This window comes from Heptranchias perlo, chromosome 19 (genome assembly GCF_035084215.1).
Source record: "Heptranchias perlo isolate sHepPer1 chromosome 19, sHepPer1.hap1, whole genome shotgun sequence".
Taxonomy (NCBI): Eukaryota; Metazoa; Chordata; class Chondrichthyes; order Hexanchiformes; family Hexanchidae; genus Heptranchias; species Heptranchias perlo.
The window spans coordinates 23019251-23036556 of record NC_090343.1 but is presented as its reverse complement, the minus strand read 5'-3'; the positions used below and the strand labels follow the sequence as shown (position 1 = coordinate 23036556).

The following is a 17306-nucleotide window of genomic DNA, read 5'->3' as shown; positions in this document are numbered from 1 at the left end:
AGTATAACAGTTGAGCACCTATGATTTCCTGATATGCGCCCATTGGGTGAAGCATGTACTACGAGTGTGCATTCATAATCACATCAGATCCGAGGAGGGTTCAGCTTTGGGAATTTCACTTTAACTTGGTTATACTGACCTTGGATGATAATTCACCAGGATTGTACTTGGAATTAAAGGAATTGGCTACGGTCAGTAACTAGGTTATCAAGGGCTTTATTTCCTAGAGATGAGGTCAAGGGGTGGTCTAATGAAGTGAACTGACAGTGTAGATAGGGAATTATTTCCATCTATTTGGGGAATCCAAAAGAAGAATTCAAACTATGCCAGTTAAAAGTGAATTTATGATCTGGAATGCACAGCCTGAAATGGTAGTGGAAGCAGATTCAATAGTAGCTTTCGAAAGGAATTGGATAAATACTTTAAGGGAGGAAATTGCAGGGCTATGAGGAAAGAGCAGGGGAGTGGGACTAATTGGCTAGCTCTTTCAAAGAGCCGGCACAGTCACGATGGGCTGAATTGCCTCCTACACCGTTGTAAGATTCTATGATATGATTCTATGAATGCAGAAAAGGTTTCTTCAAATAAAGGGTTGTAAAAATGTGGAACATACAGTTTATGAAACCGCAAGTTCACGACAACAGGGATTCCTTCTGTCACTTGCTTTATTAGCAAGAACCTCCAGCCCCTTCTCACTCTCCATTCAACAGCAAAATGGTTCAGAAAATCCCTGGCCTGCTTAAACCATTTAACTGCTGCTCTGCACTATCATTATTTCTGACGCACCATTGGCCTGTGCACTGTGTGGGTAAAAGATTGCAGCTAAAAACAGCAATAATAGGATTAAGAGACAGGCGGGAATTCTCTCAAAAAGCTTAGTGACTCACAGTTAAACCCTGAACAACACAACAACTGCAACCTCTAGCCTTTATCTTTTCAGGTTTAGCAGTATCTTGCAGCAAGGTCCTGGACCCTATCACCTTGGTTTCTTAATAATTGAAAAACTCTGATAGTTTGGTTTTCCAGATATTCCTCTTGCTCCTGTTTTATTAAAGTATCAGAATAAGAAAATTAGATGTGGTCCTCCATCTTTTTGTTTCATCATATCTGCTGGTCTTCCCTTCACATTGATTATAGGTAGTCCAGGGTCTGCAGCATTGTTATGATGTTTCGGTGCTAAAGTGGAGTGTGTTTAATCTAGCCTGTCCCTTTAAGGTCATTATTCAAGTATTCTCTGTAGAGAGGGGAAATAGTGTAAATAGGCATAATCCTGAAGTCAATCACAGGCAAGTTTTTGTAGATTTCAGCTGCTTGTAAATCAGTTCAGGTAGTCCTGGGTTTGGTATAGTGTGGTGGGAGTGCTGGGATGCTCAGATTCAGTATTATGGTGGGGTTTTCTGGAATTTAGGTACATGGCAAGGACCTACTGAGGTATGGGGAGGGGAAAGGATTGTGATGGTTCATGAAATGTGGTGGCACTGGAGGTGAAAGTTTGTGTGTAATGTGGTAGAAGAGGTAATCCTTAGAGTATAAAAATATGAGGTGGTGCTTGGACAATGTAGTACTATAAAGGAGCCTTTGTTGTTGGGAAGCACTGAGAACAAGGGTTTTGGGGTCGATAAGCATTTGGAGGTGTTGGGTATGGAAATAATGGGAAATGTAATTATGGCTGAGTAGCGGGTAGGCATTCATAGGATAGTGTACTGGGAGGAAGCTTATGCAGTCTGGGACTGGTGCCCCAGAGTCTGGGAATGATGGGAGGGATATGTTATAGTGTAAGAATACTTGGAGTGATGTTTTGGGGCTCTGGTGGTAATGGGAAAGAGGCTGAGGGGTAAGGAAGTGGTGGTGAGGGAAGGGGAGGGGGTTCTGCAATCTTTGAGAAATGGGACAGCAGCACTGGAAGTGGTGTTCTAGATGATGGGAATGTGGTCCCAGGGTCTGGGATTACATAAAGGGAGTGTCCCATGTAGCAATAGCCAGACTGGGTACTAGGGTCCGGTAGTATTTTTGAGGCGGTGTCTTGGTGTTGGAATACTAGAAGCAGAGCTCCAGTTGTTGCAGCACTAGCAGTGGCATTTGGGGGTCTGGCAGTGATCGGAGAGAGGGTCGTGAAAGTGCTGGTGGGCTGGTCTTGGGTACTGGGAGCAGTGCAAAGACGGCGTCAGGGTCTATAAGTTTTGAGAAGCAGGGTCTGTTGGTCTGGGAATGATGTAAGGCACCATTGGCAGTGTTGTGGGAGCTGGGTTATCGAGTATTTTTTTCTTATTCATTCTCAGGAAGTGGGTATTACTGACAAGGCCAGCATTTATTGCCAATCCCTAGTTGCCCTGGTTTGATACAACAGAATGGCTTACTAGGCAGTTTCAGAGGACAGTTAAGAGTCAACCACTGTTATGGAGGGAAGGGGGTGTGGATGAATGGGAGCTTGCCCAGTGAGGGCACACATCGGGAATTTGGATGGGCACTGCGTTAAAATTTACAACCATTTCATGTGTATCCAAATTTTCTGTATGTGTTTCTGGAGGCAAGGCTTCCTGCTGGGGAAGAAACGTGGAAAATGATTCCTCTGCAGTAGGAATTCCAAATTAAGGCAGAAATTATTTAATATGCTAGAACATTACCCTAGGATCAAACATGTTATCATCCAGTATGAGTCATTTATTTATATAACAATGGCTAGTTAGAGTTAACATGACAGTGAAAAATTGAAAAGTTATAACTTACCACCACAATGTATCGAGGTCTGTACTGAATTGTACCAAAAAGGCCAAGTATAATAACAATGATATGCAAGAAATTTGCTAGGATGGGGGCCCACTGATATCCCAGGAAATCAAATATCTGTCTCTCCAAAGCAGCAAGCTTAAAAGGAAAGGAGAAAAAAAACATTTGAGACAAACCATTATGAACCACTGTTTCTTATCGTTCTTTAAAGAACTTATATTCATATTATTCTGTGTAACATCTCTCAAAAGTCTACCACACAACAAATTACTTTGAAGTGCAGTGACTGTTGTCATGTACTATACTGTTGAGAGACAATTTTAAGAGTGTGTACTCTAGGTGGGGAGCCTCGCCCACTGGGATTTTCTACAATTTTACATCCATTCGTCAAATTGGACTTTTGATGTTCAATGGCACAGACTGTTTGCAACCACATTTATTCCATATTTAAATAACTGATTTTGGGTGCCTGGGCTTTTTCCTGTGACCGGCTCACTGAAAAAAATATATTTACCAAATTAGTTTAATTCTTCATTGAAGCAGTGAACACTTTTTACATCCTGAAACATTAAAAAAATACTGTAGTTGTTCAAGACAAAATTGCTCAGATTTCCACCCAGCACAAAGACACATGCTAATTGCTGGGGTGGGGTGGGAGTCAAAGGTTCAGACAGGAACTCATACAAACTCTTTTACTGAGCCAAGATTAGGATTCCCTTCCCAGTCCAACAGCAGGAGTACTTCAAAGGTGATCTCCCAATTTTGAAATTGATAGCAAAAGAATCAGTTCTACTCAGGTAATACCTCGTTGGTTCTGTTCTGACTCTGATTCAAATTCTGACAGCCATGTGAGAGCTTTGTAAATGTATATATAGAGCTCTACTTGGCTGCCCAAAGCACCAGCAACAAAGCGGGGCTTGAGAAAGCTCAGTCCCAACGTGTTTTGACAGCATGGACAGCAGAATCCAGACTCTGAAGACATTTAAAGCAATGCCTTATAAAGTACCCAGGGGGTCCAACAAATCCCCTAAGCAATTTTTAAACCTAGTTTGGCACCCAGGTTGTGCTCCCTGCAATGTCAAACCAGAGTGGTGACACTGCTGCTCCTTTCCAGAGTCAGGTCAGGACTCAATTCCAGAATTATAGTATAGCTTTTGTGTCACTCTGAAGTGGAAACTATAGAGTGCACCCTTTGTGTTGCCATTTTTAACCACAGCACAAGATAAGACCAATAAAAACCTGCTCTGATCTCTGTTTGACAAATGCAGCCATTTTCAAAAATCAAAACAGAGTCCTGAGCACAGTGACACAAGACGGTCTATTCACCATTCGCAATATTTTTACAAGGCAATTTAGAAGTGTAAACAAAAATAAAACATCTCAGTCTCTAGATATGATTATAGGAGTCCACACTCTTGGGAGAAGGCCTCAACCCCCCCGGAAACACATTGGAAATTCAGGTGTGCACAGCACATAATTTTCTGACCATGTGGGTAGTGTGCTCTGGAATTTCTGATATGCACTCCCAGTAGACAAGGCTCTCATCTTATGAGCATAGAGTCGAAAATTACCCCCCCTTGTATTCCATCAAGACACACTAGTCTCAAAAACCATTCCATCGGCTCCCCTACTGTGGGCTTAGTTCATTTGTATGTCCACAGATATGTTCATTTGAACAGCAGGAGAATGTTGGTGCTTGATACTTAGTTCAAATCAGTGCATTAGGCACAGCTTGTGTCTAAGTTTCCATCCTGAATCTCCACATGTGCCTAAACACTTCAGTACTTACAGAATTTTTGTGAAAATTGAACTCTTTTTGCTTTCAATCAATTTTAACAGTTGGGCACTGCATTAAATGGACACTAATGCAATATATTGTTTAAACACTTTTATAGCATCTATCTGTAATACCATACAAAACTTCTTTTGTACTTACCGATACACTGTAGTTCAATTGGCGGCTGAACATTTTACAAGCTTATAACATGCACTGTATAAAATAGCACATCATAACAGTTGTATGGTCATATATTTACAGCCCATATCACAATCATATGACACTAATGACTGGGTTAATTTTAGCATCCAAACAACCCATTGTGGACTTGCAGCTGATGATAACAATAAAGAACACAGAACCTCTGGAGCACTGTAACAATGCCAATCAAGAAACTTATACCAATGCAAGTAGCAGAACTAGATCTGCCAAGTCAGAGAAAGTAATAAACTTCAGCGGGCTTGCCACAGCAAAATGTCCAATATAAGCTGATAAAAATGTCATAATGACTTCAGTGTGAGATCAATCACTGAAGAGTTTAAACCTACTACCAGCAAATCATCTATGAGATATTCTGGGCCCTTGTAGGAGTCTGAATACTCTAGAGGGTTAATTCACCAATCCTGCACTCCCAGTGGAGAGCCATGCTTGAAGGAAACATGAACCAGAGATAGTGCTACCTCACTGCAGCACCAAATCTCTGGCCCCTGCTCCTTTCAAATATGGCTCTCTGTTAGCAGTGAGAGATTAGTGAATTATTCTTTGTACCGAGAAATTACTATTCTTGATACTACCAATTGAAAGGATTGTATAATATTCCTTTGTCCACAATTTTAGTGAAGCTGTTAACCCTCTTAAAATAAACAGGTTAATCCCAGCATTAATATAACAGGCAAAGGAATGTCACGGTGCTAATACCACCAACAGTCATTTCGAGGCTTAGAAGCACTTATCTAATCAAAACTGTATTATACTGATATTTTTAAATAGTGCAAAAAAAACTGAACATATTTTACCAAATTGTAATTTTAAGTAACAACTACACCTTGATATATTGAAGACACTGAATTTAGTCAACATACCTTAGCACTGGCTACAGCGTCTGTTAAATCATTCTCTAGTGCTTCTAGTTACTTACATGTCAGCGGCAGGTGCCAGTGCCTTTTGGGCACGTCCCGGGGAAGTAGGAAAAGTGGTGCTGGCAAGATACTAGTGCCACCACTGGCATCACTGGCCAGCAGGTTTTTAAAAAAAAACACAGCTGCCCAATTGGCCCACTTGATAAGGGGGCTGAAGGGAATACTTGTGCTGGCAGTTTTAGGGGGAATCCAGGCCACAACCCAGGCCTGGGCCCCAGTTGCAGCAACTAGCAGACCTCGACATTTGCCCCCTCCAAGACGAAGAAGTTGTAATTGGTGCAGGTTCCCGTACTAATGCCTAACATGTTCGTGCTAAATTCCTGGGCATTAATACCGCCAATAATAGTGCAGAGAAGAATTTGATACAAGCAACCAAGCATTTGTATGGGAACAGCACCAATCATAATTTGTACTCTACAGTGCATTAAAATCATTCATTAAGCTAAAGAAAAGAGATGCTTTGTATAATTTTGTCCCTCTGAGGACGACAGAAAACATCTGGGAAACTTAATCAAGTAGATAAACTTTCATAGTAAGAAATACATTCATCGGGTTAATGAGGAAGATCAATGACATCTGGATTGCTCTACTTAATCCTCTTGATGTGACATCTGGGTAGAAAACAAAAAATTCTGTTAATGCAAAGTTCACCAAGAAGTGCAAACCACCTCTTTGGAGTAATATATCAGCTGCTTACACTGGTTTTACACCAATGTCTGCACCAATGGGAATGTAATGAGCAGACCCAGGAAACTTGTGTTTATCTCCCTCTAGGGGCCACCGGCCGGCACAACACTTTTTAAGGTGCAACAGCAGCGTAAGTATAGTGACAAAAACATCAAAATTAAAAGTAACCTGTCTTTCCTGCCCCCTGCATATTTAGCATCAGGAGAAAGGACTGTCTTCAGTTTGACCACCCATTTATCCCCCCAAAGTAAATGATGAAGGTAAATGGGGAGAGAAGGGCTTCTGCCAAATGCTCACCCCTAAAAGTGGCCTCAAAAATGTTCCTCCACTTGCCCACCCCACCACATGTAAATGACAGCAAGAATGTGGAGCTTGGTCCGACCTCTTATTTCTCTCAGTCACCATCTCAGCTCTGCCTCCTCGGTAGAATGTTTGTATCAAAGAGGCATTGAAAGGCAGCAGGAGCTAGGCAGTAAGTACAATAAAGGCTTCCTGAATGTTTAATTTGCCCTGGTCTTCTGGTGTTTCCTGCCCCTCCCCAGAACTATTATTTGAAGCAGGACTTTTTGTTTCCAAAACTTCTCCATTTTAAGTTGTTGACACATCTGTTAAGCAGCTGCAGCAGGTAAAATACTGCACAGGTTGTCCCTCCCACACAGTGGCAGACTCCCAAAGGAAAGCTCACATTGGGCTCGATTTTGCCAGGCCTGCGGGTTTCCGGCGGGTTGGGTTTCGGGAGCGTGGTCAACCCGCTCGGCGAAATTAGTGTGTTGCCCGCGCGATCATAGCAGGCAACACACTAATAGGAATCAATTACCTGCTCCTCCGGGGTCCGCGGCGCTGGCCTGCGCGTCGGGCGGGCTGCGCATGCGCAGTACGATCTGTCAGCTGGAGGCTCTCTAGTTAAAGGGGCAGTCCTCCACTGACAGATGCTGCAACCAATGGAACAAATTGCAGCATGGAGCAGCCCAGGGGGAAGGCTGCTCCCAGTTTAATGATGCCTCACCACAGGTATCATCAGATGGGGTGAGGAGGAGGGGGAGGACACAGATCTTCCCCCCGGCGGGCGGGAGGAAGCGGCCTGCCTCTGCCACCAAGAAGGCCTGGCTCGAGGTGGCAGAGGGGGTCACCTGCGCCACCAACATATCGCCCACCTGCATACAGTGCAGGAGGCGCTCCAATGACCGCAGTAGGTCAGCCACAGTGAGAACACGAAGTCTTTCCCCTACACTCCGTCTGCCACAACACTGCCCCCACCCCACATCTCCTTCGGCACCGCCAACACTACTCTGTCACATCACCCCTCATACCCACTCAAACCCCATCCTCATCTTACCTCCACCTACTCACCTCGCCAGTACTCATCCTGCCACTAACACGCAACCCAATCCTCATACAATCTCATTGCTCCATCCCATACTCACCCTCTCGTGCATCTCCCTCACGGCCAGCCTCACTCAACCTGCCACCACCTGTGCTGCAGCCACTGGGCATGCATCACATATGTGCAGTAGGCAGCGTAAGGCAAATGTGTCGTGAGCATGAAGGGGGTGCACAAGGGTGTCTGAGGGTTTGTCCTGGGTGTTACCTATATTGAATTTCAGAGCAACAAACAGCACACATTATATTGACACCACCACTGCCATGTCTCCGCAAATCCTGTCCATTGTGTCCAATAATGCCCGCTCCTGGGTATCACTATGAGGACCCACCACTGATGTCCCATCGTGTTACTGCAGAGTAGGTGCAGGTGTATTTGCAGGGCTCTTCCGCGCAGACCACTGAGAGACATCGGCGGTGTAGCCAGCTGCACCCTGGAAGGATGCGGAGGAGAAGTTGTGGAGGGCAGTGGTGACTTTGACAGCGACAGGTAAGCAGTTGGTGCTGGGGCCAGCCAGGAGCAGCTCGGCATGAAAGAGCCTGCAGATCTCCACGACTACATGTCGAGCGAATCTGCGCCTCCCTGTGCACTGCTGCTCGGAGAGGTCCGGGGAGCTGCGCCTCGGTCTGTGGACCATGTGGCGAGGGTAGTGCCCTCTGCGATGCGTCTCTCCCTGCGGTAGCCCTCCCTCCTGCTGTGCAGGTGGGCGTGCAACACCACCGTGTTGGGAGGCTCCACGTCTCTGCGGCGGACGGCGTGGACTGCGAGGCTGCTGGGGCTGGTCATGCTGTTCGTCCTCCGAGGGTGTCCACGCACCACCCATCTGGCAGGTGTTGGTCTGAGGGGTTGTGCAGGGTAGGTGGGTGGTTCCTCGGACTGGGGCTGCGGTTTCGTGTCAGTCTGTCCTCTGGCTTGGCGGGGGGTGGAGGGCAGGGGTTGCCCTATGTGACGCGGTGGCCTCCTGCGTGGGTGAGGGCTCTCCCCCGTGGAGTTCACCTTGGCACCTGCCACAGGCTGCTGGCTGCAACACACCTGGTTGGAGAGAGACTGTTTCCCCCAGTGTGTGAAACTCACTGCCTTGAACCTAAAATCCCACACTTCCTCTTTTGACAGCTGCTTCAGCTCATTAAATGACCTCAACAAGCAAAGTAAGTACACTCAAGTGGAACCACGCTGGCTTTAATTGCCTGCGGGATTCACACCAGCGGGGCTTGCGCGTGCAGCCCCGCACGTCAGCGCAGTACCCAGAAGTGACCGGGATTTCGGCGCGATCCGGTCACGTGACCGGATATCGGGATTTTCGGGGCCCCCCCGCTGGAAACCCGCCGGAAACCCGACGCGAAAATCGAGCCCATAGTGCTGGGAGCTTGTATTGAACACCTAATTAAACCCCACCCAGAAAAATAAGACAAAATCACACGGCTTGGCAGCTAGAAGACTCAACCTCCCACCATTCCTGGTGTGAATAAGATGAGGAGGAAAATCCTTGCCTAGAAGATTAATTTACCCTTTTTTTTTATTATGATGTTCTGTAAGAGTTAAATGTATTCTAGTAATATTACAATATCACTCTGTCATTCAACGTCAAGACCTTTACATCTTCTAGATTTCAACTGTCTGTACAATTTTACAGTTCAGGCACAAGGGGGGGGTGAATTTTAACCCCAAAAACAGTGGGTTGATAGTTAAAATAATTGATTTTTTGAGCGTGACTGCAACCTGTCTCCAACGCACCCATTTCCAGGTATAACGAAGTTACATTTGGATGCTTGCGAGCAACCTACTCGCTACAGTTGGGGCCTCAATTACTTCAGGCGGGCAGGTAGTTATCAGAGCAATTAACGTCCTTATGAGATGTTTAATAAGACCTAATTAATTGAATTTTACTTACCTATAAATTTAACTCCTCCAGCGCAGGTTTCCCAGGGCTCGTGAATCTTGCCAGTGAACAGGAGGCGTGAAGGGCCAGATCATGAGCTAAGTGCCCATATTGCACTGCTTGTGGGCCAGGAGGAGCAGGAGTGTTTCCTCCAGGCCCAACAAGCTTACCTACTACGATCCGACCCATGCGATCGTCCGACCCCCTCTCCTCGATGTCCGAGATTCACCCCCCACCCCCCACCCGTTGTCCGATTCCTCACCTCCCCAACGATGTTCTACTTCTCATCTCCCACCCCTCGCAATCAGCATCCCCCATCCAACCCCCAAAGATCCTGAACACCCCCCCCCCCCCCCCATCCAAACCCCAAAGATCCCGATCTCTCCCCAATCCCCACCCCCATCCAAACTCCGACTTACCTTCCGTCCACTCCCTGGCTGTTTTCCCATCCAACAGGCAGCCAGCATCTCCACCTCCCGCTCCCCCTCCCCCCAAACAACGCCCCCTGCTCTCTACCCAGCTCCAAGTTAAAATCCAGTCACTGGAAAAGCAACTGTGGTTGTATACAAACCATTTGATCCTGCATTAATTCATGCAAAGTTATAGCTCTAGGCACTCCTGGCACTATATGACTATGTAAAGTCTCAATTATCATTCTGTTCTGGTTTGTTGGTGAGAAGCACAAACTACACAATGGAGTGTATTTACCATCAGTGAACAAAAACAAACAAGAGTAACAGTCAGGAGTGGATTATTAAAAGGGAAAGGTTACTTTAGGGGCAAGTACTTTGAATGGTAAGTACTTAATCCTCAATGCATTTTATGTAGCAATTAAAATTTTTAGAATTATTTCCCAGAAAAAGGATGACATTTTAAGAGGTCATTTTTTGAGCCACAAATTTGTCCATTTACTGACTTTAAAAAGTCAAAAGCCAATGATAGGAAGATGCAGGCATTGAGCAGGTAATTAAGAGGCAAGGGTAGCAATGTGAGTGAGTAGGGGTAGTGATTGGAGTAAGAGGCTGGTGGGGAGGGGATAGTGGGAAGGTGAAAGGGCCATTGGCACTTCTTTCTCTGCCACACCGTGCCTGGCTACCCATCACCTCTCACCTGTAAGAAGAAAAAAGAAAAGAGCAAAGTACAAGAGGACAGAACGAAGCAAAGAGAACAGTTAAGGAAGAGAAGCAAAAAAGATAGAGAGAGACACATCAACATGAGGACAATAGATCAGTAACAGAGAGGCCATATTCTCTGACTTACTGTGTGCAATGCTACTATGGGAGATCCACTGCACATACACAGACCATGAAAGTCTTCATTTTGATCCTTGAACAGTGCTGAGTTAGGCAATCTCAGTAAGGAATCTCAACACTGCAAATCCACTTCCTTTGAATGATGTCAGTGATCTTGGTCCTTCAAATGCTGACAAGATTTTTTTTTAAAGTGAGATGCAGTAATTCACAGGACTTGCTGACCTAGCATTTTCACCTTAGTTTTTTGTCAAAATTATGGGAATTATCTAGTCTAAAGCTCAGGTTTTTGGGAAGGGCTGAGGCCTTCAGTTAAAATCTTTAATGAAGGCATTAAAACACAAAAACAATTCAATTGATAAATCTTGCTGTGAAATATGTAATATTTACATTTTTAAAAAATTGTTTAAAATCTTATTCCAGTTCCTTAGAAAAAAATGAGCAATTATTTTTTCAGAAAGCATAAGTTAATTTATAGAGAAAAGATAATAGCACCGAATAGCATGCCAGAGAGCCATGGTCGGCCATCGTTCAGAAAAAAAATCCTATTGAAGTATCACTAAGTGTAGTGTTGTCCAATAGAATCACTGACTAGCCACAGGTGTGGCTATAGCGATGCAGTTTTAGCCACAAACACACCTTACCTACATTCAAAATTCAGGTATATGCACTTCACAGGCATATATTTACTCAACAAAAATCTATCACCAATCAGTGCGAAACTTTGCAGTCTTTCTCTTTCACCAAAGTTTGGAATTCTGGCCTGAATTTTTCAGACATGGTGCAGCTTCTAAGATTTGGTGCAACAGTTCCGAGCGGTACCTTGACTTCATCAGAGCCATTGCTGGGCATTTTGCCACATTTTCAGCACAGAGTTGGTCTCAGTCACGAATCCACTTTGCAGCGTGGGCCGATCCATTTCCACTCTGAGTCTGTCCACAGAGAGCAGTTCCATTAGTTTCCGCGTGTACCTGAAGTCAAGCGGAATGGATCTTTCAGAAACTGAAAGGCCAGGCTGAAACCGTCGAAATCAGCAAATCTCTTCTCAATTTTTTTTCCAGAAAATTTCAAAGCCAAACAGCACAGTAATCTCTTTCAAAAAGCTGCATATCGTGGCAAATTTGGGAAGTTCTCTTGCTCTTCCAATTGCTTAACGAATAGTTTCAGCTTTGCTTGAAATTCCGTCACATAGCGTGCAAGGTCACAAATCATCTTTCCCTTTCCCCGCGGTTTCACATTTAGTTTATTCAGATGACTATTGGTATCGGTGAGAAAGAACAAATCATATTCCCAAGCTTCATTTTCGATTTGTAAGGAATTGTCCAGTTTGCCTTTCTTGCCAAGAAAGTATCTGATTGACTGCAGCAGTTTGACAAACCTTTTCCAATACTTTGCCCCAACTCAGCCAGCGCACATTCGCAAAATACACAATTTCTGAATAAGAGGCATCAGGCTCTTTCAGTAACTCGGCAAACTGCCAATGATTTAGCGCCTTGGATTGGATAAAATTGACAATGTTTACAACAGTTCCCGTTCGCATCTTTCACTCAATCATCAGCGGTAACCTGAGCGCAAACACTCTCGGTGAATTGCACAGTGAGAGGAGACCAGCGATGGCTGTGTGCTTTCGATCTCACTCAGATATTTTTTTTCAGCAGTGTAACGAAGCCCGCGTGGTGACCAGTCATGGCAGATGCACCATCAATGGTGACCAGGGCCAGATTGTCCAGGTCCAGCTCAAGCCTTACGATGATAAGTTTCGCAACTACCAAAATGTCAAAACCACCTGTTGGTTCTTTCTATTCGTTAAGCACCAACAGCTCTTTGGGTAGTGCTGCAAATGTCGCAGCATTCATGCAGTGTAAGTGAAAATGTAAGAGAATCTTTCAGCTCAGCTTTCAGCTGAGATTCAGTGCTGCCAGACAGATCCAGCAAATGACAACAAACTATCTGATGACTTAAGTGCAGCTCTCAAATTTTCAACAGTAAAGTGTCCATGGCTGTCACCATAATCAGAAAGTACACCAGAATCCATGGAGTTTTGTAACTTGCCAAAGTTAGAAGTTCCGAAGACAAGAGAAACTGTTCCAGACAAGAAATTTCATGCAAATCGACTGGAAATTCTATGTTAAATTCAGAATGCGCGCGTTTTTTTCAAATTATCCACCTTATTTTAGGCAAACAACTTTTGCACAAAAGACAACGTGGCTTGTCGTTACTTTCCACAGCAGCAAACTGAATAGTTCACCCAATCTCGACTCTTTTTGACTGGAAGCTCCAATGGCCCATCAGTCAACTCTCCAAAAGAACTGTTCACTGTCGCTATTTCCTGTTTTCTTGGGAAGAATCAATGTATTTGCAAATCTATCGAATCCTTTTGCTTTCAGCAGACCCGCCAGACCCGCCCCTGCTCTCCACCAAGAACACGCTTCGATGCTGTTTACCCCTTTGCCATGACGTGCCCTGTTGGAGCTGCTCATTAATGGCTGGGCTTGCTTTCGACTGCTGGCCTGGGCAAGTTATTCCAATTAGTTGAGCACGATGATAGCTCCCTTCGCCATATAATGTTGCTGGTGTTTCCATGGTGCTGAAGCCCAGTGTTTTCACCCGTCGTACACACCATTTTAGCAGATAATCAATAAGCAGTAACTACGGAGATAAAGCACTCACAACGATCAAAAAAAAATCGCAAACTCTGCATTTCGACTTGCCATTTTACCAACAAACACACACAAAAAAGGTTAAAGTACATAGATGTAGGGTAAATGTTCTTACTGTGAAAGTGCTGGGTTGCAAGGTGGGCGACTCGGGTGTGAGGAGCTGCCGTACAAGAACATTATTTCATTCGAACTCTCCCGTTCTGCTCAGAGACTCCAAGCACATCTCCCTGCTGCTGGGATCACTCGCCGGCTGCACGGCGCAGGTGAGACCAGCCTCCTTGCCCAGGTAGTCACACTCAGCTATGCAGCGGAGTGCTGAGGCCACTGTTTAATCTGTGTTGAGTTCGTTTTGTAGCTCAATGCCAGCTGTTACTTTTTCCTTTTGGAACAGTCGGTGGGGTGTGTGAACATGGCCCCAGTTTGGCAGCAGCTATTTAGTGACAGCGTTAGCTAAGGCCCATGGGCCCGTCTGTTAATGCACCTCTGCTAATCAGACATGTAATTCTCCACATCTGGATTCTCAATTCTCCACATGCGGCTAGTGCCTAATGTATTGATCAAAACTGACCTAGTGGCATGACAGGCAATTGTGACAAGTAAGTGTACACATTTTTACATTGGAATTCCCATAGGAAATGTTTGCATAGCAGTTTTCATTGTGCGTCCCACGTTAAAAAAATACTATATGATAGATATACAGGAGAATTATACTGTGTAATAAGTGTTTTATTCTTCTGCTAAAGTGGAATCCTGTCACACTTAATCAAATAGCAATCGACAAATCCCAGAATGCAATTATGGCTACCTCTTTTTGGAGTCTAACGACCAGCACCACCACATTTTGGAGCAATTACATGACACACCAGGATTTTATTTATGAATGACAGCAAGACTGGCCTTTCACAGCATACTAGCGCTGTTTGCAAACCCAATCCCCACCCTCTGTTTAGTGATGAAAGAAAGAGTTACAGCACTAAACCCCAGGGAAGCCATTATTAGAACCTATGAAAATAGTACAAATGCAACAAAATAAAGCATGAACTTTTGAATTCTATTAGAGGTAACTTTGACAGAAAAATAATAAAACCGGCTATCTACAAAGGCTTGTAATATGTAAAACAATGATTGTGCAAACATACCACAGATTACAAAAAGTGACCTGCTGCTCATAACAGCTTCTGTCCCAGCCTCAACCCCAAACCCAAGAATACCTCCACTCCTGGCCTTGACTGCAAGAACTTATGGTTTCCTCCCCAGGAATGTGTCCACCCACCTAGAGCCTTCGACTTTGCCATTCCCAGTTTCTATACATAAGGAAACCAACTGCATTCCTTCCTTGCTTCAATTCGGCCATGTCCTGCTGCAGCTCCCACTTTGTCCAATTGCTCCGCTCTCTTGCCCCATGTTGCATTTGCTGGCACACTGCTTTGCAGCCCTCCAAAGGCTTTATTCCTAACCCATCTGCTCCACTCCCCAGCCCATGTCTCAGAGCACCCATGAGCATGCTATGGGAGATTTACCAGTAATATAAAAAGTATGCATCTTTTGAAATGTGTTTATTTCCTATTATAAAAACATAGGGCTAGAAATTCGGCTGTGTAGCAGCCGTTGAATGTGTAGCAGCCTCCTGAATTTCCAAAGTGGCATCCAGAGTGCGCACGCCGCTTCTAGCATGACGTGCGCTGGACGCCATCTTGGTAAAGGGGTTCACTCAGGCGCAGATAGCGAACACCGGCTGCATGTAAAGTAAGGAGAATATGCATTAGATCAGTATGCAATGCTGATTTAAAGGGATAGACGCCATTTTGGCACTTAAAGTGCAGCCAACACACTGACTTAACCAAGACCAGCTAAACATGTCGTAGACGGCCTGGAGGACCCCCCACCACCAATGCTATTTAAAGGGACCACGCAGGATTTACAAGTTAGTTGCTGAACTATTGCTTCTGGCTGCTGATGCATTTGTACCTGTTTTTGGAGATCTCCTATACTTGAATACTAGGACTAGGGGACATAAGAACATAAGAAATAGGAGCAGGAGTAGGCCAATCAGCCCCTCGAGCCTGCTCCGCCATTCAATAAGATCATGGCTGATCTGATCCTAACCTCAAATCTAAATTCATGTCCAATTTCCTGCCCGCTCCCCGTAACCCCTAATTCCCTTTACTTCTAGGAAACTGTCTATTTCTGTTTTAAATTTATTTAATGACGTAGCTTCCACAGCTTCCTGGGGCAGCAAATTCCACAGACCTACTACACTCTGAGTGAAGAAGTTTCTCCTCATCTCAGTTTTGAAAGAGCAGCCCCTTATTCTAAGATTATGCCCCCATCCTTGGGAATATCCTTACCGCATCCACCCGATCAAGCCCCTTCACGTATGTTTCAATAAGATCGCCTCTCATTCTTCTGAACTCCAATGAGTAGAGTCCCAATCTACTCAACCTCTCCTCATATGTCCACCCCCTCATCCCCGGGATTAACCGAGTGAACCTTCTTTGTACTGCCTCGAGAGCAAGTATGTCTTTTCTTAAGTATGGAGACCAAGACTGTATGCAGTATTCTAGATGCGGTCTCACCAATACCTTATATAACTGCAGCAATACCTCCCTGTTTTTATATTCTATCCCCCTAGCAATAAAAGCCAACATTCTGTTGGCCTTCTTGATCACCTGCTGCACCTGCATACTAACTTTTTGATTTTCTTGCACTAGGACCCCCAGATCCCTTTGTACTGCAGTACTTTCCAGTTTCTCGCCATTAAGATAATAACTTGCTTTCTGATTTTTCCTGCCAAAGTGCATAACCTAGCCTAGCATTTAGAGCCAGGACTTGCAGGACTGAAGTTAGGAAGCACTTCTATGTGCAAAGGGTGGGAGAAGTTTGGAACATTCTTCTGCAAACATTAGTTGGTGCTAGCTCAACTGTTAGGAACATAAGAACAGGAGTAGGCCATTCAGCCCCTCGTGCCTGCTCTGCCATTTGATAAGATCATGGCTGATCTGTGATCTAGCTCCATATACCTGCCTTTGGCCCATATCCCTTAATACCTTTGGTTGCCAAAAAGCTATCTATCTCAGATTTAAATTTAGCAATTGAGCTAGTATCAATTGCCATTTGTGGAAGAGAGTTCCAAACTTCTACCACCCTTTGTGTGCAGAAATGTTTTCTAATCTCACTCCTGAAAGGTCTGGCTCTAATTTTTAGACTGTGCCACCTACTCCTAAAATCCCCAACCAGCGGAAATAGTTTCTCTCTATCCACCCTATCTGTTCCCCTTAATATCTTATAAACTTCGATCAGATCACCCTTTAACGTTCGAAACTCTAGAGAATACAACCCCAATTTGTGTAATCTCTCCTCGTAACTTAACCCTTGAAGTCCAGGTATCATTCTAGTAAACCTACGCTGCACTCCCTCCAAGGCCAATATGTCCTTCCGAAGGTGCGGTGCCCAGAACTGCTCACAGTACTCCAGTTGCGGTCTAACCAGGGTTTTGTATAGCTGCAGCATAACTTCTGCCCCCGTGTACTCTAGTCCTCGAGATATAAAGGCCAGCATTCCATTTGCCTTCTTGATTATTTTCTGCACCTGTTCATGACACTTCAATGATCTATGTACCTGAACCCCTAAGTCCCTTTGGGCATCCACTGTTTTTAACTTTTTACCATTTAGAAAGTACCCTGTTCTATCCTTTTTTGATCCAAAGTGGATGACCTCACATTTGTCTACATTGAATTCCATTTGCCACAGTTTTGCCCATTCACCTAATCTATCAATATCGCTTTGTTATTTTATGCTTTCATCTA

At 44.6% G+C, this 17306-nt stretch overlaps 1 protein-coding gene across 1 annotated transcript in view; it reads right to left on the bottom strand.

Moving 5' to 3' along the window:
* The window catches only part of LOC137335445 (sodium/potassium-transporting ATPase subunit beta-1-interacting protein 3-like), a 153888-nt gene that overhangs the window by 88898 nt on the left and 47684 nt on the right, over positions 1-17306 (bottom strand). The window contains exon 2 of the mRNA XM_068000797.1: positions 2728-2865. Within this exon, the coding sequence (XP_067856898.1) occupies positions 2728-2865 (138 nt within the window). The remainder of the gene's footprint in view (positions 1-2727; positions 2866-17306) is intronic.